Here is a 20618-nt window from a genome sequence, read left to right as displayed (position 1 = left end):
GGAAGCGCGGCCCCTCTCCTCAAGCGACCTCCCCACTATGGCGGCCGCCGGCCGCCCCGCCCCTTCCCTGACCTCCCCAAGATGGCGGCGCTCACTGACAGCAGTCCCAACATGGTGGGCGAAGCGCCGGCGGAGCCGGAGCCGGGCCGCGTGGTGGAGGCGCTGGAGCTGCTGCTGGGGCCGCCCAGTCACGGCGACAGCGCTACCAAGTCCGTCCCGGAGCCCGCCCTGTGCCCGGAGACGCTGCGTAGGAACGCGGCGGCGCTGGAGGAGCGGCTGTCGCGGGCAGCGGGCTGGGCCGCGCTGCTCGAGCTCCGGGCGGCCATGCTGTCCCGGGCGCCCGCGCTGGCGGCGGGGGTGGCGGGCACGGAGCCGGGCTGGGCGGCGGCCTGCGGGCTGCTGGCGCTGCTGCTGTGCCTCAAGGAGCGCCTGGCCGCGCTCGCCGCCACCCCCGCAGCCCCCTCCGCCCCCGGGGCGCCGCCGCCGCCCGGCGCCGACACGCTGAGCGTGGGGCAGGAGCGGGCGGTGCGGCGGGCGCTGCGGGCCGCCGTGGGGCTGGGGCTGCTGCCGCACCTGCCGCCGGGGCTCGGGCCGGGGCCGGGGCTGGGGCCGCCGCCCGGCACCCGCGGGACCCGGCTGTTGGCCGCCGTGGCCGCGCTGGTCGAGCTGGCCCGGCTGCCGGCCCTGGGCGCTCCGCTGCTCGCCCGGCACCTCCGTCTGCTCGTCGCCGGGCTCTGCGTGCTGGGACACGGCCCCGCCACCCTCTGCCAGGTCCGTGCGACACTCGCACCTCTTGTCCCCGCTCCCCGGTGGTGGTGTGAGTACCCAGCCGAGCCCCAGCCCGCTCCCCAGGCGGTCCCGCCCGTGTCCTGCCCGCCGTTCCCCACGTGAGAGGAAGGACGGGAGGCACGGAGCCCGGCGAGGCGCCGCAGGACACCGGCGGGTCCGGGGCTTTAGTGCCCAGCCAAGCTGTTCTCTTCTCAACAGCCCTGGTGTGTTTTGTTCCAGGGTGTCTCGGAAGCGGAGCGAGCGCGGTGCCGGGAAGCCCTGAGGGACATCCTGGACCGCGTTTACCAGCCGCTGGCGGTGCAGGAGCTGCTCGTCCTGCAGGGACAGCCCAAGCAGGTACCCGGGGCCGTCCCCGGCACGGGGCTATCGGGCTCCGTACCCCCGTGGTTCCCACACTCCGAGGGTGCTGCTCTCCTGGAAATGTTCTTACACCTTAAAAACCAGTCCCCGAGCGCTGGCGAGGCTGCTGGGTGTGTGTCATTCCAGCCGTGCTGTGCAGGAGCGGGGTGTGGGTGTGTCAGGGACTGTCATCGCCGCACGTGCCACCTTGGCTTGGCATCCACATCCGCCGTGCCCGGCCAAGCACAGCCTCTGCTCCTCCAGACCTCACCCTTCCACTCGGGGTATGACACAGGGCACCTGCTGCTCTCTGGGGCTATTCCAAAGCCTCCTGGGGAGGAGGAGATGGAGAATCTCTTGAGTGTTGTTTTAGGAAAGTCCCTATTGGATAATGCCCTTAATAGAATCACAGAATCCCAGAATAGCTTGGGCTGGAAGGGAACTCAAAGTTCATCTCCCTGTCATGGGCAGGGACACCTTCCACTATCCCAGGTTTCTCCAAGCCCCGTCCAACCTGGCCTTGGACACTTCCAGAGATGGAATAGCATGCTAAGCACTCGAGGGCTGACCTCTCTCATTAATTCCTGATTTGCTTTGTGCCGCTGGATGAAGCAGCAATTCAAAGCCTGTCTGTGTCCTGTGCTCTCTGTCAGAGCATGGGCTGTTTGCCCAGAGGTGGGTTGGCACAGGTGTGTGCAAATACGCTCCTTACCCTGCTCCTTTGCTCCCCTCCAGAGGTCTCCGAGTGCCGGGGCAGCTCCAGCCTGGCTGCGGCGGCTCTGCGGGCACCTGCTCTCTGAGAGGCTGCTGAGGCCCGGCGGGGTGCAGGCCGTGGTTCGGGGTGTCTTGGAGGGCACAGATGGTGAGTGGAGGGCTCTGGGCCCCAGGATCACAGATTCAGAGGTGTCTTGAGATGGTACATCCCATGAGAGGCCCAGAAGAGCAGAGCCACAAGAGCTGGATGTAGGAATTGGCTTGTGCTGGTGTGAGGTGACATGGTGATGAACAGACTTTGCCCCTGACTGTGCTGAGCTCCCAAACTGCTCTAATTTGGGATACACTTATGTTTGAGGGCCACACTGAAAGACTCTAACCCCACTTACCCTGTTTGTGCCTCGATGGAGTCACACCTCGTGTGTGTCCTGAGTGGGACCAGTCCCGGGGAATGCCCTGTCCCAGTGCCAGTGCAGTGGGAGCCATGCTGGGCACTGTGCTGTGAGAACTGTAGGGACAGTGAGACCCATCCCATCCCCTCCTCACTATGTCCTGCCAGGAAGGGAAGCTGTTGGTCTCCAAAAGCTGAATCCCACAGTTTTTAGTGCCAAAATCTCATCTGGCCAACTCCAACCATCCAAGCACAACCTCTCCCCACCTTTTGGCTCACCCACCTGGCTGTAGGAGTTATTTTCCATTATCAGAGCTCTTGCACAGCAATTTTCCCCTTTCGATCCTTAAGTTCAGGTGTCTCCTGAAAGTTTAACAAGAGCAATAAAAGCTCAAAATCTGATTTTTGGCTAGGAACACCTGGCTTCAGCCAGAGCTAGCCATGGGTTGGAGCTGACCTGGGATTTCTGCTGCTGTTGTAGGTGGTGCTGGCACTGAAGCAGCAGCTTTGGACTGGAGGAAGTGCGATGCAGTTGGGAAGATCCTGGCTGCCTGCCCACAGCAGTGCCTGTCCCTCGAGGACTACTACAGACAGGTGTGCCCCCAGGTAAGTCCTTTGTCCCCTCTGCTGGGGAGTGCGGCTTGGAGAGTGCTGGGGCTGTTGCTTTTGCTTGAGTGTGGCCTCGTTCAAGCCAGCACAACATGGACGTGTTCTTTTGGCAGTAGAACATTTCTGCTCTTGAATTTTCCATGTTTTATTGAAATGCTGGATGATGTTGTCTGATCACACGAGGTGCTTGGCACTGTGCTACACAGAACTCTCTGTGTAGCCCTTGCTTCCAGCCTTTGGCTCTGGGAGTGGTGCAAGCTCCTGGTTTGAGCCCAGAAAGGCATCCTGCCTGCGTGGGAAGGACACTGGCTCTTCCACACATGGAATATCATGCCAGATGCCCAGCAAAGCAGCACACTGGCTGCTCCTTGGTTGCTGCGAGGAGCCAGGCTGCCCCCTCTGAGGGGGTGCTGATCCTTGTTCCTTTATCGTGGACTTTCCTTGCAGGTTCTGGACTTGCTGCACATCCAGGACAAAGTGGCAGCGCGGCAGTTCCAGCGTGTGGCCACCACCACGCTGCTCACCATGGCCAGGGAGCAGCCACAGCTGGCAGAGAGGCACCTGCTCCAGCCCCTGCTGGCACCGCTCCGCCGCTGCTCCGAGGCCGCAGGTACCCGGACTGGGGAAGGGTCTGGTTTCTCTCCTCACTGGTTTTTGTCATTCCATCTGAATTTCCTCAGGCCAGCAGCCAGGCCATGGAGTGTGGGAGCCCAGCTCTCTGTGCTGACCCTGTCAGTTTGTCTGGGTACACCACATTTGCTACTACTGCAGCGTGGGAGCTGAGCAGTTTGGCTCTGCCCTGTGCTCCTTGGGAGCCTCTCCCAGTCTGACACCCTTGTTCTGGGCTTCCAGATGGAAGCCGTCAGTTCCCCACGCTGACCAGCAGCTCTCTGGGGAATCATCCATCATGGAGTTGTGGTCTGCCTTGATTTCCATGTGTCCTTGGGGGTTTACAGCATTGCAGGACAATTAGCACAGCTAATGAGGGCTGGTCTGTTCCCATGGGGAGGGAAGGGAGCTGTGGAAGTGCTTTTGGGTGCAGGGAAGGGTGGGGCAGTTCTGCTGCTGGGGGCTCTGGGCTGTTTTGGGGGCTCATGTCTCTGCCCTTTGCTTTCAGAGCTGGCACTGGAGGATTTGGCAGCAGGGGCCGTGCTGGTGCCAGAGGCAGAGCTGAGCAGCTGTGTGGAAGATGTGCTCAAGGTACCGTGTCTGCTTTGGGTGAGAAAAGGAGCTGGTTTGAGACCTGGTGAGCAGTTCAGTGTGTGTTGGGCCACACAAACCAATGTGTCTCCTGCAGTCATGCTCAGTCATCTCATTTTCATCTGCAGGAGTACCCCAGCCTCCACATGGGCTGTGCCAGGGCCTCGCCACCCTCACAGGGAAGGATTCCTTCCCAGTATCCCATTTAGCCCACCCTCTGGCAGTTGGAAGTTATTGCCCCTTGTCCTGTCACTCCAGGCCCTTGTCCAAAGTCCCTCTCCAGCTCTCTTGGAGCCCCTTTAGACACTGTAAGGAGCTCTGAGGTGTCCTTGGTTCTGGAATTTGGGGGATTGGTGGCGTCCATCCTTGTGCTTCCTGTGAAGGATGAGGGCTTTTTGTGGAGGTCTCTCCTGTGACACCTCCCCTCATAACTCCATTTCCTACCATTCCCTCCAGTATCCCCCGTGCCACGCTGCAGGCTCCAGCAGCTTCCTGCTGCACGTTCCAACCCAGAAGGACATCTCCAGTCCAGGAACTCAAATTTCAGAAGCTGGTGACTTGCTTCCTGGCATGCCCCGAGGCAGGCTAAGCTCTTAAATCCTGGGATTGTTGTCTATTTTCCCTGTAATGATCTGTTGTAACTGGCTGGCAGGCAGAGACTGGTCTGGAGGGCTGCTCCCTCCCAGAGCAGTGCTGGGGGGGTTGGGGTGGGTCCCTCCTTAATGGCAGAGCACTGGGGGCCTGACAGCAGGCAGATTAGTGAGGGGACCCCAGGTCTGGGGGTGTTTCTTGCCTAGCAAGTGTCATTTGATGCTTTGTGAGAAACCATCCTTGGGGCTTCATTGGGAGGCTTTGTGTACACAAGGATCTGGGGAGGAGGAATGGCTCCGTGGGGATTAGCACAGGGAAACAGGTCTGTGTGCATCAATGGGGCAGGGCAGGGCCCTATGGGGGCGTCTCTCAGCCTCTTGGGAGGGTGCTGGTTGAGGTGGAGAAGAGGAGCAAGGCTCTGCAATCACCCCCAAGCCCCTATAACCCCCTCCAGAGCCTCTACAACATCCCCAGAGCTCCTGCAGTCCCCCCAGACCCTGTGCAGCCCAGTGCCTCAGCTCAGCACCCACCAGCCCAGCTGCCCTGCTAGTGACTGATCTCTGTGTTTGAGATTTGCTGTAATTCAATGAAGATTTGCTCATTCCAGAGGGCCTGTTGCATCCCTGGGTAAGGCAGGACCTTACCCCTAAGCTGCAGACTTCCCAAATAGCTGGCTGCAACCTTCCTGTAGCTTGGAGCCCTGCTGTGGTTAAGCAAATTCTTGGAGAAAGATGGTGCTGAAGGCAGGTTTTAATAAGGAATATGGCATAATCAGGGCAGACAGCCTCCAGACTGAAGGAAGAGGCTGAGAACCCTCCACCATCCTCCCTGATAGGTGCCCTGTGCGCAGACGTGTTCCTGAACTCCCCTCAGCCCCACGCAGGTGTTTGACTCCCCTCCCTGTGCCCTTCTCTCCGTAGGTGTATGTGGTTGGGAATGACAGCTCGAGCCTGCTCCTGGGATCCTTGCAGTCAGTCCTGGGAGTGGTTTTCTCCCTCTATTCCTTCGCCAAGCAGAATGTGTCATACTTACGGTAAGGGAGGATTTGTACTCGGCTTCTGCTGGGGTTTCATCTGCTGGGCTCTGCCCACCTCCCACAGCCACGCTCAGGGCACAAGCAGGAGCAGAGATCCATGTTCTCATCCCAAAGCACTCTCGTTCCAAGCAGGCAGTAACCACAGGCAGGGCTCACTGGCAGCCCTGTGCCTGAGGAAGCCATTCTCATGTTAGTTTTTGTGTTCCCTGAAGCCAGAATGTTCCTTGTAGGAGTGAACATGCCCTCGGGAGCACAGAGTAGCTCTGCCTAGAGCAGGGATTGTGATTGTCCATGGATGGATGTAGCAATGCTGGAAACTGGCTGGAGGGCTCTACAAATAGCATAAAAACTGGGAAAACAGTTCAAGCCCTGCCTCTTGGAAGTACAGGATCATTCTCCAATCTGGGATCACTCTCCTCTGGTACAATCAGGACCTGCCTCCTGGCAGCTGATACCCATACCATGCCCAGCTCCCCATGACTGCTGTACAGTGGGAAGCACCACATGTGCCAGCTGTGGCAGGGACAGGGGTGGCCAGGTGCTGGCTGTCCTCTCTCCTTGCTCCCGCCAGGCTTTCCCTGGTAAAACCATTCCTGGTGGGGTTACTCTGTGCTCTAGTGATCCTGGCGTGTGGAGGCTTTCCCTAAAAGGTGTGTGTAGACACGGCCTCTGCTGTTACTAAAGGCATCGTTAATCACTTCTAAGAACAGCGAGTGCCGTGACAAGTTGGTGGAACGCGCCAAGTTCATGCCGAGTCACTGCTTCCTTTGCTAAGGAATTTGGCAGGATTGACTGAACCGGCAGCTGCCTGGAAGTGTTCGGGTTTCCAGACCCCTGGCACGGCACAGCACAGCGCGGCTGCTTCACCTCATTAACCTGCTTCTTCCCTTGGCAGGGCTCCCTCCCCATGCCACCTCAGTGCTCCCATCTCCTTCCTCCTCTCCCTTGGCACTGCCACCAGCCCTTGTCACCTCGGTGTGAGGCACAGGCAGGGCGTGCCAGGGGTGTTCACAGCACTCCTTTCTCTGCCAGCCTGAAGTGTGGAGGGACCCAAATCCTTCCATCTGGGAATGCCAGAAGGGCAGGATGTGCTGCTGATCCCCTTAGAAACAGGCGCAAATGCTTTCAGCTGCCAGAGCCAGGAGCTGGAGCATCCCAAGGAGAGCCCATGGCTGCTCCGGAGTGCTCCAGTCATGTCCCTCATCCCAAACCACATCACAGGGAAGGTGCAGTGGGCAGAGCAATGTCACCACCGGCTCCTTTCTCCTTGGCAGCTCCCCGTGCCAGGACATCCTGTTGTGGTTCCTGGAGAAGGCAGAGTGGGAGCAGTCCCTGGCTGTGCTGGAAGGCCTGGCCGGGCTGAGCAGCCACGTGCCCACCCTTCACCCGCGGTGCCAGCTCCGTGTGGGCAGCGAGGGCGGTGCTACCATTGTGATGGAGGAAACCATCAGGTGAGTGCTGTGGGACAGTCCCCTGGGTCACTCAGCACCCAGGGCTTTCCAAGGAAGCCTGCCAGAGAGAGCCTGGGCAAGCAGGGGGCTGCCAGTGCCATCCCACCAGGGTCTCATCCCCTCGAGCTCAGGCAGGTGACGCTTCCACACAACCCACAGAGCCCCCAGGTTCCCTGGACATGGCACAGAGCTCTGACTTCCAGCCCCAGAAAGCATCACTCTCCACCTGAGCGTTGGTGTGCACTCCCTGCCTGCTTTCCCTGTCTGCTAAGCCCTGCCTGTGCAGTGTCTGGGAATGGGATGGGCATTTCCAATCTCAGCACCTCCAAATTCAACTTCCAACCTCCAGCCCAAGCCTGTCTGGTAACACAGTGAGCGGAGTCCCTCGGGCACAGGTGGCACAGTCACAGCACAGACTGTGGCAGTGCCAGCGCCGCGGAGCAGCCACGGAGCTCCTCTGGCGCGGGCAGATGGTCTCGAAGTAGAGGCAGAGCTGGCCATGCTGGGAATTAACTGCAGCCTTTAGTCTCCAGCCATGCAGCCCGGGACATCCGGCAGCAGGAGCTTGGGTTTAAAGAGAGGGGCTGTGAGCTGGCAGGAGGGCTCAGGGCAGCACTGTGGGGCAGGCAGAGGCACAGCTGTGCCCAGGGGTGTGCTGGGAGCACCTGCAGCAAAATCCCCACAAATACGTTTGTTTGGCTTCTTTTCAAGCTATTCATGACCTGAGTTAGAATTACAGGCTGGTTTGGGTTGGAAAGGACCTTAAAGCTCATCTTGTTCCAGCTGCTCCCATGGGCAGGGACACCTTCCACTATCCCAGGTTGCTCCAAGCCCCATCCAACCTGGCCTTGGACACTTCTAAGGATGGCACAGCCACAGCCGCTCTGGGCACCCTGTGCCAGAGCCTCCCCACCCTCACAGGGGAGAATTCTTTCCCAATATCCCATCTAACCCTTCCCTCTGGCAGTGGGAAGCCGTTCCCCCCTGTCACTCCAGGCCCTTTTTATTAACTCTCTTTAGGTACTGGAAGGCCACAATTAGAAGCAGCTCTGCCTTGCTTAAACTGGGAATACTTTAAACTTGTTCCATAATGGCCCTGGCTCTGCCCATGCCCCTGCTGCCACGGCTCTGACCACTGCCTAACTTAGCCAGCACTACTCCTGTTGTTTATGGGATGGCTGGATGAAATGTATGTTTTGGGCTCATGGTTTCTGTTAATGAGTGCAGGTTAGTTAATAAACAGAGCCCAAATTACCTGGGCAATGTTTGGCTCAGCTGCCTCCAGGCTCTGCTGGGAAGTGCTGGGAAGAAAGGGTTCCAGGGAAATGCAGACTGGGATTTCACCATGCCCTGGAGTCTGGGGGTCAGGGAGTTCTGGGTGTGTTTGTGTTGGTGACACAGTGACTGTTCCAGTGATGAAGATGAGGCCCTGTATCAGAAGATCTCCTCGGAGCAGTGCCATGTGGAAAGCTTGGTGGAACTCCTGTCCCACTGCCAGAAGAGTGGTCTGGCTGGAGACTTCTTCATCCACTGCCTGAAGGTGAGGGCAGCCAGTTTCTGGTTGGGGCATACCTGCAGGAAGGGGTTCCCTGGACAAGCAGAAGGCAAAAGAAGGATCAACCCCCTGCGTGTCCCGCGGTACAGCACATGCTGGAGCAGCCCTGTGCTGGGTGGGAAGCCAAGGAGGGGGAGCAGCCCTGTCCCTGAAGGGGTTAACCCTCATCCTCATCCCCGCCCCAGCCGGTTTTAACAACAGGAACGTCTGAAGTGTGTTGGAGGCTGGGAATAATCCCTGTTGCTTCCTTGGCTGTAGAAGAGGGGCCCCGTACCTGCTTCCTTTGATCCCACTTGGAGCCCCCCATAGATCCCTCTAGGCCTGGGCTGGACTGGGATTTTGTGCCCCCAGCCCACAGTCACAGGAGGAGATGGGTATGGGACACCCAGGGGCTGTGGACAGCTCTCGGAGACCTTCATCTACGGACTGGAAGGTGGTGGTGGTGTGAGGAGTCACCTGGCATTCCTGGCACTGGTTCCCCATGTTTAACCGCTGCCTCTCCATGCCCTGTGCTCCCTTCCCGGCAGGAGCTGACTCAGGTGGCTGCAGAGGACGAGGCGGCTCCAAACCCGGCTGTGGAGCCTGGAGGGAGTTTGCTGGAGCTGGAGCAGTACCAGGCCAGGCAGGGGAGGAAGCTGCTGGTCCTGCAGCTCGTGGCCGCGCTGTGCGAGGGCATCTCCGACACCGTGTTCACTGACATTGTGCAGGTTGGTTGTGGCAAAGCCCAGGGGGATTGGCTGAACACTTACAGGAGGAGAGGCTGAAGGAGTTGGGATTGCTCAGCCTGGGGAAGAGAAGGGTCCAGAGTGACCTTAGAGAAACTTCCAGTGCCTAAAGGAGCTCCAAGAGAACTGGAGAGGGACTTTGTACAAGGGTCTGGAGTGCTAGGATAAGGGGGAATGGCTTCCCAGTGCCAGAGGGCAGGGTTAGATGGGATATGGTGAAGAAATTCCTACCTGTCACAGTGGTGAGGCCTGGCACAGGGTGCCCAGAGAAGCTGTGGCTGTGCCATCCCTGGAAGTGTCCAAGGCCAGGTTGGATGGGAGCAACCTGGTTGGCATAACTGTGCTCCTACATTCGTGAATGGGCAGTGCCAAATTTATTAAATACGGTAATTTCAAAGGCCATTTGACCCTCGTCCCAAAAAGGTTTGTTAAAATCTTTCCCCTCCCTGGATGTGCCGGTCAGGAAGGCATCTGGACACCAAGGGCAGCATGCCATTCCCGTGTGGATCCCCTGCAGATCCTTTGCAGATCCGATGTCTTTTAACTTCCTCATCCTGTTTTTTATTGCTGTTTTTCCCCCAGTGCCCCAGCTATGCCAGCTCTCAATGCCGCCGTGGGCAGGGGCGGTCACGGCTCAGGCAGGTTTCCTCACGTTTCCTTTGGGACAAAGGAGCCTTTGTGTGCTCAGCAGCAGAGGGGACACAGCCAGCGGCGCTTTGTCCCCACCTGCCTCCCCATCACACCCACCCACCAGGGCCGGAGAGTCGGGGTGGGAAATGGGGAAGGGTTTTGCCAGTTTTCAGGGTCCAGCCAGGAGTCTGGGATTAAAATCCACCACCAAAGAAATCCAGACAAAAAATCCATTATCCTCCTGCCTGGGGTTGTGTTTCAGGGAGGCCCTGGGCTGGGACAGGGACAGGCTTTGAGCAGGTTCTGCAGTGTGGGGTTCCCTGGGGCGTTTGGGGGGGCCCTAATGGGGTGGGAGCAAGTGGGATCCATCCTTCCAAAGCTGGAGCCCAGGAGCAGCAGCCACTGTGGCCCCCCCCAACTGCACATTTGTTTTATTTACATATTCTCCTCCATAACCAAGGTCAGCTTGATTTCCTCACTGCACCAAGGATTCTCTCCTCCTGCCTGAGACACAACTGTGCCCCAGTGTGTTTTATTTTACAATTTTTTTCCCTCCCACTTTAAAATGTTTTTTTTTCCAGATTATTTTTTTAAGTTTTAATTTTTCTCAGTTGCCATCTACTATTATTTATTCACGATTTCCCTTTTTTTTCTTACATTAAATATAACTTCAGTCCTTCCAGCTTGCGTGTCACTGTGTTGTGAAAGCAAATATTCCGATTTTTTTTACTTGCTTGCTGTTTGATGGAATTTCTTCTCTGGAATAATTATCCCAGCAGGTACCTGAGCCTTTTATGCAGCCTTTTCCAAAGGCTTTTTCCACAGCCTCCCTCCTTGCTTAAGGGATGTGCTTAAGGAAGCTGGCAGCTGAGGAGGAAATGCTGCCTGCACCCAGTGCCCTGAGGGTGGAAGTTTGGGATTTGGTGCAGTAGGGCCTTGTTGCCCTCGTACTTTGTTTTCTGAAGTAGGAACACTAGTTCCTCTTTTTTTGCAACACACCTATTAGGTAGGAATGACCCTGATCCAAACCCTTCCCAGGCTTGTCTGGGAGAAGATAAGGCATGGAGAACATCAACTCCCTCATTTCAAGATATGTTAGGAAGGCAGGAAGCCTGTGGGATCAAAAGTGTTGGTGCCAAGTGTGGAGAAGGCCAGCGCCAACCAGGCAGGATTGTTACAGGCTTGTGGAATAAAAATATTGTGGGAAAAATCACAGAGTAAGTGAAAACATGGGAAACAGCCCGGATGGAGTGTCAGCTGTGCAGGATAAGGGGGAGGCTGGTATGGAGAATTGTGGACAGGGGCTGGAGCTCCTTGGCTCTGGAATTCCCAAACCTTTTCCTAGGGCAATTCCATACAGACCTTTGTTGCCACCACCTTGAGCTTCCCTTTGGGACTATCCCAGTTGCCTTCCCAGCTTCCATCCCATGGTGGAGGCAGGCAGGAGGCAGAGATGGAGCTGGGATCGCTCTGTTCCTGCAGCCCCACGGGGGCTTCTGCTGCTGAGAGACCTCACCAGTTTAACCATGACCTTGTCCCAGTTGTGGATGTGACTTGTCTGAGCCCACACTGGGATCAGGGTAGTGGCAACAAGAGGAAAATGGGAAGAGTTTCACAGAATTACAGAATCACAGAATATTGTGAATTAGAAGGGACCCATGGGGATCATCGAGTCCAACCCCTGGCCCTGCACAGCACAGCCCAACAATCCCCCCCCGTGCATCCCTGAGAGCATTGTCCGAACGCTCCCTGAGCTTGTGTGGGATTGTGCTGGAGAGCTGCGTGGGCTGGGGACACTCAGCTGGGTGCAGAGGCTGCAGAGGAGGTGGCCCGGGGTGTCCCTGCTGCTGACGGCCGTTCCCTTGGCAGGTGCAGGAGTTCGTGGCGGCCGTGCTGCACCGGGCCTGTGCCCACCCTGCGCAGGGCCCCGGCGCAGCGGCCGAGGCGCAGACCCTCGCCATGGCCATGGGGCTCGTGGCCGCCCTGCTCGGCGGGGCCGTCCAGGTGAGGGGGGAAGCCAGGGGTTCGGTGGGTGTGGGGCGGGGGGCCGGGCAGTGCCATGCCCAGTCGAGGGTGCTGCAGCACAGCTGGGTGCCCTGGCTCGGGGTCCCTGCTCGGTCACAAGCTGTAAGTAGTTATCTAGAGAGTTATATATAAATATTTTCCTTGGGGTGGTGCTGGGGTGTTGACCAAGGATTCAATCCGAGCAGGGCACCCCGAAGAGCCCAATTAACTAATTTATAATCTCTTCCAAAAAGGCACTGACAGAGGAGCACAGTCACGTACAGCATCTTTAAATGCCAGCACTGCACCCTCTGCATCCCCACACGGTCACAGGCTCTGGAGCATTGTGAACTTCCCATGTGGGCTGTACCCTTGAAAATCCTCTTACATTTTTATATTTACATTTTATACATATTTATATTGTTATTTATATCTCTCGCTTACCTTGTAATACCTATAGAGATATGAGCTCTGTGTCACTCGGGTGTCAGTGGGACTGCCATGGCGAGCAATGGCACATCCATTAATACGCTGCCATCACTGAGCTGCTGGGGTTGCTTCATCCCTGGATTTGCCCTAAGGAAAATCCAGCCGTTAATGGAAAAAGATCATTTATTGTTTCTTATTGCTAAATTTCTAACACTGGGAAAAGAACTGTAGTTGAAGAGAAGTTAAAGCCAGAGCCTTGCGGCTGCAATGGGCCCCTCCCAGGCGAGCTCCTGCTCCCACTTCTGCGTTAATGGGAGTGACATAATTTGGAAAATGGAATGTGAAAGGTTTTGGAAGCAGCTGCAGAACTGTTTGGGTTTTAGCAGGCGAGGGATTTTACACAATCATCCAAAATCTCTGCTAAAGCACCCTTTTTCAGGCCTCACATCCCAAATTTTAGTAGTTAAATCCAGGTTACGGCAGGAGCTCCTTGAGCTCAGGACAGGTTGTGGCTGCCGTGCCAGGAGCGTCCTTCCAGGCAGGACTGGTGGCAAGTCTGGCACAGTGCTGGTGGGAGGGATGTCCCTGGCCTGGCCCCCATGCACGGACACCGCTGTTTTTCAGGTTCATGCCCTTCCCACCTTCTCCTGTCCTGCCAGAGCTGCCAGAGCTGGGATTGGCGCTGGGATGAGAGGAGCTCGTGGTGCCCAGAGCCCGGCTCATGGGCTGGGGATGGGGCTACACATGGGCTCTGGGGCTCCTCACCCCCATGCCCGCCCACCCTCCTGGGAGCATGCCAGGGAGTGAACTCTCGTTAACATTGGTGCCAGCACTGCTCTTCTCCCTCCACAGCTCCAATCCAGCGATTTCGTGGTGCTGAAGTGCCTGGTGCCGTTGCTGGAGGAGCTGTCCCGCACCTACCCCGAGCCCCTCACCCAGGAGCTGGCCTCGGACCTGCGCATCGCCATCTGCACCCACGGCACCTGTTCCCCCAGCGCGGTGGGCGCCGCTGCCGATGACGTGCTGGGCAGGAAGCCTGGCACGGGAGCACCGAGCCCTGCTGCCGTTCCCAGCAGAGCCCCCAGCCCCCCATCGCCACGGCACGGACATGGCAGCCCCTCAGCTCGCAGGGAGAGGAGCGGAGAGCAGAGCACACGCCATGAGCCCAGTGCCTCTCCAGCCCCATGTGCCGACAGCCCGGCCCCGGCTGGGCTCCAGGAGCTGCTGGTGTCAGCCTATGACCCCCAGCCCCCCAGCCGGGCAGCTGCCCTGCGCCATCTCGCCAGCCTGGTCACCCAGCGGGATCCCGAGGCACTTCGGCTTCAGGAGAAGCTGCTGCAGGTACCAGGCTTCTGCTGTGGTCCTTGTCCCTTGCCTTGGTCCCTATCTCCTGCTGTGTCCCCCATCCCATGCCCCGTCCCAGCAGAGCTGGCACTGAATGTGCCATCAGGTTGGAGATGGTCGTAATTATCAGAGCCCTCTGGCCTTGCTGGCTCAGCCCAGGGTCACTGCTGATGGCACTTCCCTTCCTTCCAGGTGTTCCTGGAGAACATGCAGCACGAGGACGCCTTCGTTTACCTCTCAGCCATCCAAGGTGAGCCGTGCCTGTCGGGATGAGTGCCAGCACTTTGTCAGGGAAGGTTTTGTTCTGGGGGGGCTCTGGGAAGTGGGAGTGGAGAGCAGCAGAGCCATGGCCAGGCCGAAGTGCTTGGCATCTCCTGCCCTCCCAGACTGTGGCTTTGTGCTGTTCCATCAAGCCTGGGGCCACACGTGGGCTCCATGCCAAGTTCCTGAAGCTGGAAACTTCATCCCCCAGTTATTCTTACTCCCTGGAGCTGGTCACCATCCCTGTGCCAGGTCTTTGTCACCAGCTGGGGCTGCAGTTCTGGCCTGGCACCCACTGAGGGGTCTGTTCAGCTGAGGCTGGCAGAGGAGCAGGACCAGGGGGACCCGCTGGTGCTCCCTCAGGGCTCTGCCGTGGTGGCAGTTCCTGAGTACTCACACTGCTTCCCAGGAAACCCTCAGGTCAGTGCTTGCTCCGGCACGCTCGGCACAGCCCCACAGCACCAGGCTGCCCCTGGGATCTGCAGGCAGGTGCTTCTGCCCTGGGGTGATGGGCATGTCCTGTGTGACAACAGACGGTCACGGTCCCCTGGGTTCCGTGCAAGGGAGGTGCCATTCCCTTGGCCCACAGCGATGCTGGCACCGCTGCCGTTGGGTTGGTAACCTTTGGCAACAGCTGGGAAAGGAGTTTATGCTGTGCTTCCCACTGCCTGTACGGTCTTGAGAGGGACGGGTCTGTCCTTGCCCGCGGCTGGAGCACAAAGGCTGGAACCATCCTGGTGATTAACGCGCCGATGCAGCTGCCGCACGTTTGGCAGCGCGGCCGCGGCGGTGATTAACCCTGACGCGGTTCCTCGCAGCGCTGACTCACCCATGGCAGCAGCACCTGTGCCATGCCGAGCTGTGCCGAGCCGTGCCGTGCCAAGCATGGGGCTGGGGGCCGCGTCAGACGGGTCCCCATAGTATCACTTGCTCCCTGCCAGTGGTTGTGGCACCGCTGGGTTTCATGGAGCTGGACTCCACTGATGTATTCCTGCTGTACTGGACACCATACCTGGAATCCTGGGGTCAGTTTTGGGCCCCTCACGACAAGACAGATGTTGAGGGGCTGGGGTGTGTTCAGGGAAGGGCAATGGAGCTGGAGAAGGATCTGATCCCTGTGTCTGGGATCTGATTTCTCATCAGCCCCTGGAAGATGCAGCGGGCATGAGAGCATGCACACTGGCTCCTGCTCCCAGTCTGGGCCAGGCAAATCCGGCAGGGACAGAGACATGCTGACACCATGTGCCAATGGCCAGGAACTGGGAGCAGTGACCCCACTCTGTGCCCAAGCATTGGCTGCAGTGCCCAGCTGCCCCCAGTGCACCAAGTCCACACCGTGTCAAAGGGCATCACCCAGCAGCAGACACCAGCTGCCAACTGCTAAATTACTGATTTTCCAGCTTTTCTCTGCTCCAGGCATTGCCCTGCTCTCCAGTGAGTACCCAGAGCGGATTCTGCCTGTCCTGCTGGCACAGTACGAGTGCCCGGCACAGGGCACAGAGGACGCCGCGGCCGCTGTCACCAGGATGAAGCTGGGCGAGGTGCTGATGCGTGTCACCCGGGCGCTGGGTGAGTCCATGGCCGTGGGCATGGCACTGCCCGCTGCCAGCAGCCACAGCACCGCTCAGCCCCTTTCCCTGTGGGAAAGCCCACAGGGGACTTTTGTTGTCAGAAGGTGGGAAGGATCCGGAAGCCAAAGGGAAGCTGGCCGAGGTTTGCCAGCAGCAGGAGCAGGATGCCGGGTCCTGCCAGCAGCCCACCATCCCCTCGGTCGGCAGCACCAGGCTTGGAGACTGCTGGGAAGCGCCCGGACACGCAGGGCTGAGGGGTAGAAACTGGATGAGGCCTTTCCGGCATCTGCTGTTGGGACATGTCCTAAAGTGCCTTGTCTGACTCCGTGGAGGAGGCCTGGCCAGCGGGAGTGCTCAGTGGGAGCTCTCCATGGCCAGGGAGGTGGCAGCCGGTGTCTGTGGTGCTGGGGCAGCCGGGCAGGGGTCCCTGGTCACCGGGTGGGCGCTGTGTGTCTTGGCTGGGAATGCCCCTGAAAAGCCCAGACCCCCTGAGCCCCAGGACTGTGACTCTCCTGTGTCCTGTGCCACATTCCCTGGCACCAGTGGCATCCCTGGGCTCTGCCAGCTGTGGCATCCCACCAGTGCCAAGCTGCGCCACCATCCATCCTCACTGCTGGCATGGGGAGAGGGCATCCAACTGTCTCAGCTCAGAGCCCCTCAGTCCCGGACCTCCCTGGGCGATGTCCGAGTGTCTGACCCAGTGCAGGGTTTCCCTTGGCAGCTGCCCTGGGGGTGGTGGCACGCTCTCCCCCGTGCTCTCCCCGCTCGCCGTGGTGCTGCTGCCGTGGGCAGCCGCTCCGGCGCGTCCCGGCTCGCCGGCATATTTATAGAACAAATTGCACCAAGTTGTTTCTGTTGCAAAGCTTCAGTGTCTGAGAGCGAGGATTTACCCAGCGCTTCAGGATCACTCCACAGCTCTCTGTGATTCTGAGCTCTCCTGCTCTGCCGAGGGACTGCCATGCCTCCCTCCTGCCCTGTCCCCATCCCCATCCCTGTTTTCTGTCTCACTGGAGCAGCTTTCCCTTTCTAGGAGGGGAAAGGAAGTGTAGCCATCTGGCACAGAGGCTGCTGCACTGTTGGCTTTGGAGGGGATGCATCCCGCTCGGATCACCCTGCACTGCTCACACTGCTGTAATTCCAAGTCCTGGGATGCAGGCACAGAGCATGATACGTTCCCAGCAAGTCCTTGGCATCAGAGCGCTGCCCTGTGCTCCCCCACCCTGTGCCAGTCCCCAGCCCTGAGCCCCCACGTGCAGGGTGTTGGGGACCTTCTGTTGCCCACAAGGATCATTCCTGTCTCCACACCCTGGGGCATCCCATCCCACTGCCTCCATCTGCTGCAGGGCACCGTTGTCTGAGGAGCTTCTGGAGCTTGAGAGAGCTGGAAAAACAGAACTCACAGGCCAGCTGGCTTTCTGGAGCTTTCTTTCCACCCCTTGAGGCCCTGCCCAGTAGGAGGTGTGCCTGTGCCGTGGGGCACAGAGCTGCTCAGCTCCTGTGGGATGACCACACTCCTGGGATGGTTGTGGATGCTCAGCACGGGCCTGAGCTCTCATTAGCAGCTCAAGCATCCACAGCACTTCTGTGTGCTAATTGGGGCAGGGGATTGGGTCTGGGTGATGTGGGAATTTGGGATTCACACTTGGTGTGGTTGCAGGACCATGGGTGACCCCATGGGAGGACTGGGATGTGCCAAAGGGCCCCAAGGTCTGTGCCGTGGGGTGTGTGCCAAGGGACACAAGCCACGCTGCAGATGTTGCATCCAGCTGTTCAGTGGTGTTGCAGGGCAGATGCCCAATGCATCTGTTCCCAAAGGAGCCAGGGCTTTGGCAGGAAGGATGGGCCTTTCCCTGCTGGTGACACACAGCTCTGCTCTCTCTTGCAGGGGACATGGTGTTCCAGCACCGGGAGCCGCTGATCCGGGCCTTCCTGCGGGGTGCCCGGGATCCCGACAGTGCCCTGCGGGCCAGCAGCCTCTCCAACCTGGGCGAGCTCTGCCAGCACCTCGGCTTCCAGCTGGGATCCATCATCCAGGAGGTACCAGCTCCATCCTTCCCCTGAGCCTGCCTGGGGAGCATGGGGCCTCTCGTTAAGGAGCACATTTGTTAGCACATGGTTGGGCTGCTGAGGACATGGAAATGGGACATTTCCATATGGAAACGGGACATTTCCATAAAGGACATGAGTGGTAATTGCTGATATTGTGGACTATAAAAGTCATGGGGCCTGAAGCAAACACTAGGGAGATTCTAGCCCTGATTTTTATGCGCCTGCTCCACCCATGGCAGTCACTGCCAGAGGAGACCTAGGGGCACAAGTGGTGCCTGCCAGAGACACCTCCCGCTTAATGACACCTCTCTACCCTCCCGTTATCGTAATTACCATTATCAGTATCATCAGTATCACGGAGCTGGCCCTCACCCGCCCTGGCTGCAGGCTGTGGGTGAGACAGGGCTGCCGAGCTGCTGGAGCTCAGATCCCAGTGCGGTGAGCCCAACAGCCCTGGAGCCGATGGGTCTGTGCCTCACGGACGCCAGAGCTTCACTCCCCGGTGCTCCTGGAGTGAGACATCATGGATTTGGCACTCGAGCTGCTCCCCTCAGTTCCCGCTCAGCACCGGTGGATCCCAGCAGTTGATGTGATGCCAGTGAGCCACACGCTGCTATTTCGGGAAGGTGCGAGCTCTGCTAATTCTCCCGGCTGTCACTGCCGGGATTTAATTAGATTCCTTTGGCTCTGCCTGATTTTTATACAGACTGTTACACAGCTTCCTGAGGCATCCATGTGCCACCCGGCCCTGGCTGGAACTGCTCGGAGCCCGCGCCCCGCAGGACATGGGGGTCCCATCCTCATTCTTGGGACATCGCCAGCACCTCAGTGGCTGCTCCGATGGGACCCTGTGCATCTCTCAGTCCTTGCTGATGCCCCCTTGCCCTGTCCCCACAGGTCACCTGCTGTGTGACGTCCATAGCCCGGACAGACCCCGAGGCTGAGGTGCGAAGAGCTGCTGTGCACGTGGTGGTGCTGCTGCTGCGGGGGCTGAGTGAGAAGGTCACTGAGGTGGGTCACCCCCTGCTTGTCCCTGGGGCAGGCACAGCCCCCCAAGGGACTGAGACGCCCAGTTTGGGCATCCCCACTAAAGGGTTCCCTCAATGGATCCTGGGGAAGGGGGGCTTTGTGGGGGTGTCCCTCTGAGCTGCTGGGCTGTGCCGGGGGCAGTGCCGTGCCATGCCGGGGGCAGTGCCAGCTCTTGGGAACCGTGGGAGTTGTTCATCGCTGATTTGACTTGGAAATGCCCAGTTTTTCCACCACCGTGGCCTCCCTCCGCAGTTCCCAGTAACAGCATGTTGGGACTTAGCTCCCATGGAGGAAACAGCCCCATTCCCCACGGGAATCCCCACAGCCGAGATCCCGGCATGCCCTGGTGCCCCTGTGCTGAAGGAGCACCACAATGTGCTGCTGGCGTGTGGGGAAACTGAGTCACGGGGGGCCGAGGCGCCGGGGAGGGGGCAGCCCCACGCCTGCCAGGGCTCGCCGAGGGGGCGGTGCGGGCGAGGCGCCGGCGGGCGCTGAGCTGCCCCTGCCCGCCGTGCCCAGGTGCTGCGGGACGTGCTGCGGGACCTGTACCGCCTGCTGAAGCACGTGGCGACGGCCGAGCGCGACGGCGCGACGGTGCTGCAGGCGCAGCTGGCACTGGAGGAGCTGGACACCGCCATGAGGAGGGTCCTGTTCCCCCCGCAGACGCTGGAGAAGAAGATCGTGGTGCTGCCGTAGTGGGTCTGAGCCCGTGGAAATGAACTGTTCCTGCTCCGGGTTTGGGGCCAGTGGCTCCCCAGGGAAGGGCTTGCTGTGCCCTCCGGGATGCCACTGGCGGTGTCGGACAGGGAGGGAACCTCGCTGGGACGGGGTGTGGGATTAAACAGAGACGTGTTCAGCCCTGTGTCTGTGATGTCTGTGGGGCCACGCAAAGCTCATGGGCACCATCCTGGCCATGTCCCAGCCCCTGTGTCCTGTGGAAGGGTGGGCATCATCCCCAGGGTGAGCCCTGGGTTGGGCAAGCAGCCAGCAGGGCCAGTGCCTCAGGCTCCCTTTGGCTAACCAGCACCAATGTGTGGCTGTCTCCGAGGGGAGTCAGGAGGGAGGGGGCCTCTGCTGTCTGCACCCCCAGCGTGGAATTCCATGGCCCCTCCTTGGCCCTGTACTCACACCACGAGGATGCTGAAGGCTCCAGGGGCTCCCTCACCACAGGGTCTGAGAATGGGCCCTTCTGCTGTGGCACCAAGAGCCCCCTCCATGCTGAGAAGGGGCTAAGGGCACCTGGCTGGGACCACCACTCACCATCATGTGCTCAGGGATACCCCAACATCAGAGTCACCTCTTCCCTCCAGGCAGGGCAGTCCCCATGAGTGCTGCAGCACCATGGGCCCCATTCCTGCACCAGGAGCTGCTCCACACCTGCAGTGTGGGGGGAGCAGAGTCCTCAGGGAGCCAGCTTGGTGGCCCCCTCGCTCCCCTGGCACCAGGCAGCCCAGCACCACCGTGCACAGCCCCAGGGGCCCAATTCCCAGCTGCCGTGTCCTGCCAGATGGGGAGGTGGGTCCAGCACCCCCCTTCCCTGCAAGGCTGGGAGTCCTGGCCGTGTCTCCCCCCAGTGCCATGTTGTGCTGTGAGTGCACAAGCAGCGGGAGCGTTCTCCTCACCAGAGAGCAGTGATGGCCAAGCACTCCTCACCTCTCCTGGCACTGGTGTCAGCCCACAGGCACGCAGCGGGGTGCTGCTGTACCAGCTGTGCCTGTCCAGGGCCTGCTGTGCATGGCAGAGGAGGAATTTGGAATGAAAAGTCTCTTGGTTTGATGCACTGGCCGGGCACTGGCCAGCCATCCTGCCTCCAGGAGCAAGAATGTGTCCGTCTGTCCTGCTGCTGGGAACAAGGCAGCAGCTGTGCTGGAGGTGGAGAGAGTTTGGTTTCTACCTCGAGC

General features: G+C 59.2%; 1 protein-coding gene across 1 annotated transcript; it reads left to right on the top strand.

Annotated features, from left to right (window-relative positions):
* Positions 1-75: 75 nt before the first annotated feature.
* On the top strand, positions 76-19573 carry TANGO6 (transport and golgi organization 6 homolog). Its single transcript, XM_048316706.1, has 17 exons — positions 76-771; positions 1009-1125; positions 1864-1990; positions 2715-2839; positions 3290-3452; positions 3960-4042; positions 5554-5666; positions 6944-7120; positions 8534-8660; positions 9203-9382; positions 11900-12034; positions 13316-13804; positions 14000-14057; positions 15485-15637; positions 17525-17676; positions 18586-18699; positions 19237-19573. The coding sequence occupies exons 1-17, from the start codon at positions 82-84 to the stop codon at positions 19411-19413; spliced, it is 3180 nt and encodes a 1059-aa protein (XP_048172663.1). The 5' UTR covers positions 76-81; the 3' UTR covers positions 19414-19573.
* Positions 19574-20618: the final 1045 nt, after the last annotated feature.

Source organism: Corvus hawaiiensis, chromosome 12 (assembly GCF_020740725.1).
Source record: "Corvus hawaiiensis isolate bCorHaw1 chromosome 12, bCorHaw1.pri.cur, whole genome shotgun sequence".
NCBI classification, from domain to species: domain Eukaryota; kingdom Metazoa; phylum Chordata; class Aves; order Passeriformes; family Corvidae; genus Corvus; species Corvus hawaiiensis.
This window is presented reverse-complemented; position numbering and strand designations above follow the sequence as displayed.

What these genes read in the sequence shown, in the direction of transcription:
- TANGO6 (XM_048316706.1), top strand. Translation starts at nt 82, where the DNA reads ATGGCGGCGCTCACTGACAGCAGTCCCAACATGGTGGGCGAAGCGCCG. An exon ending in GTGATGGAGGAAACCATCAG is followed by an intron (nt 7,121 to 8,533) that starts GTGAGTGCTGTG and finishes TGACTGTTCCAG; the next exon opens with TGATGAAGATGAGGCCCTGT. An exon ending in TCTTCATCCACTGCCTGAAG is followed by an intron (nt 8,661 to 9,202) that starts GTGAGGGCAGCC and finishes CCTTCCCGGCAG; the next exon opens with GAGCTGACTCAGGTGGCTGC.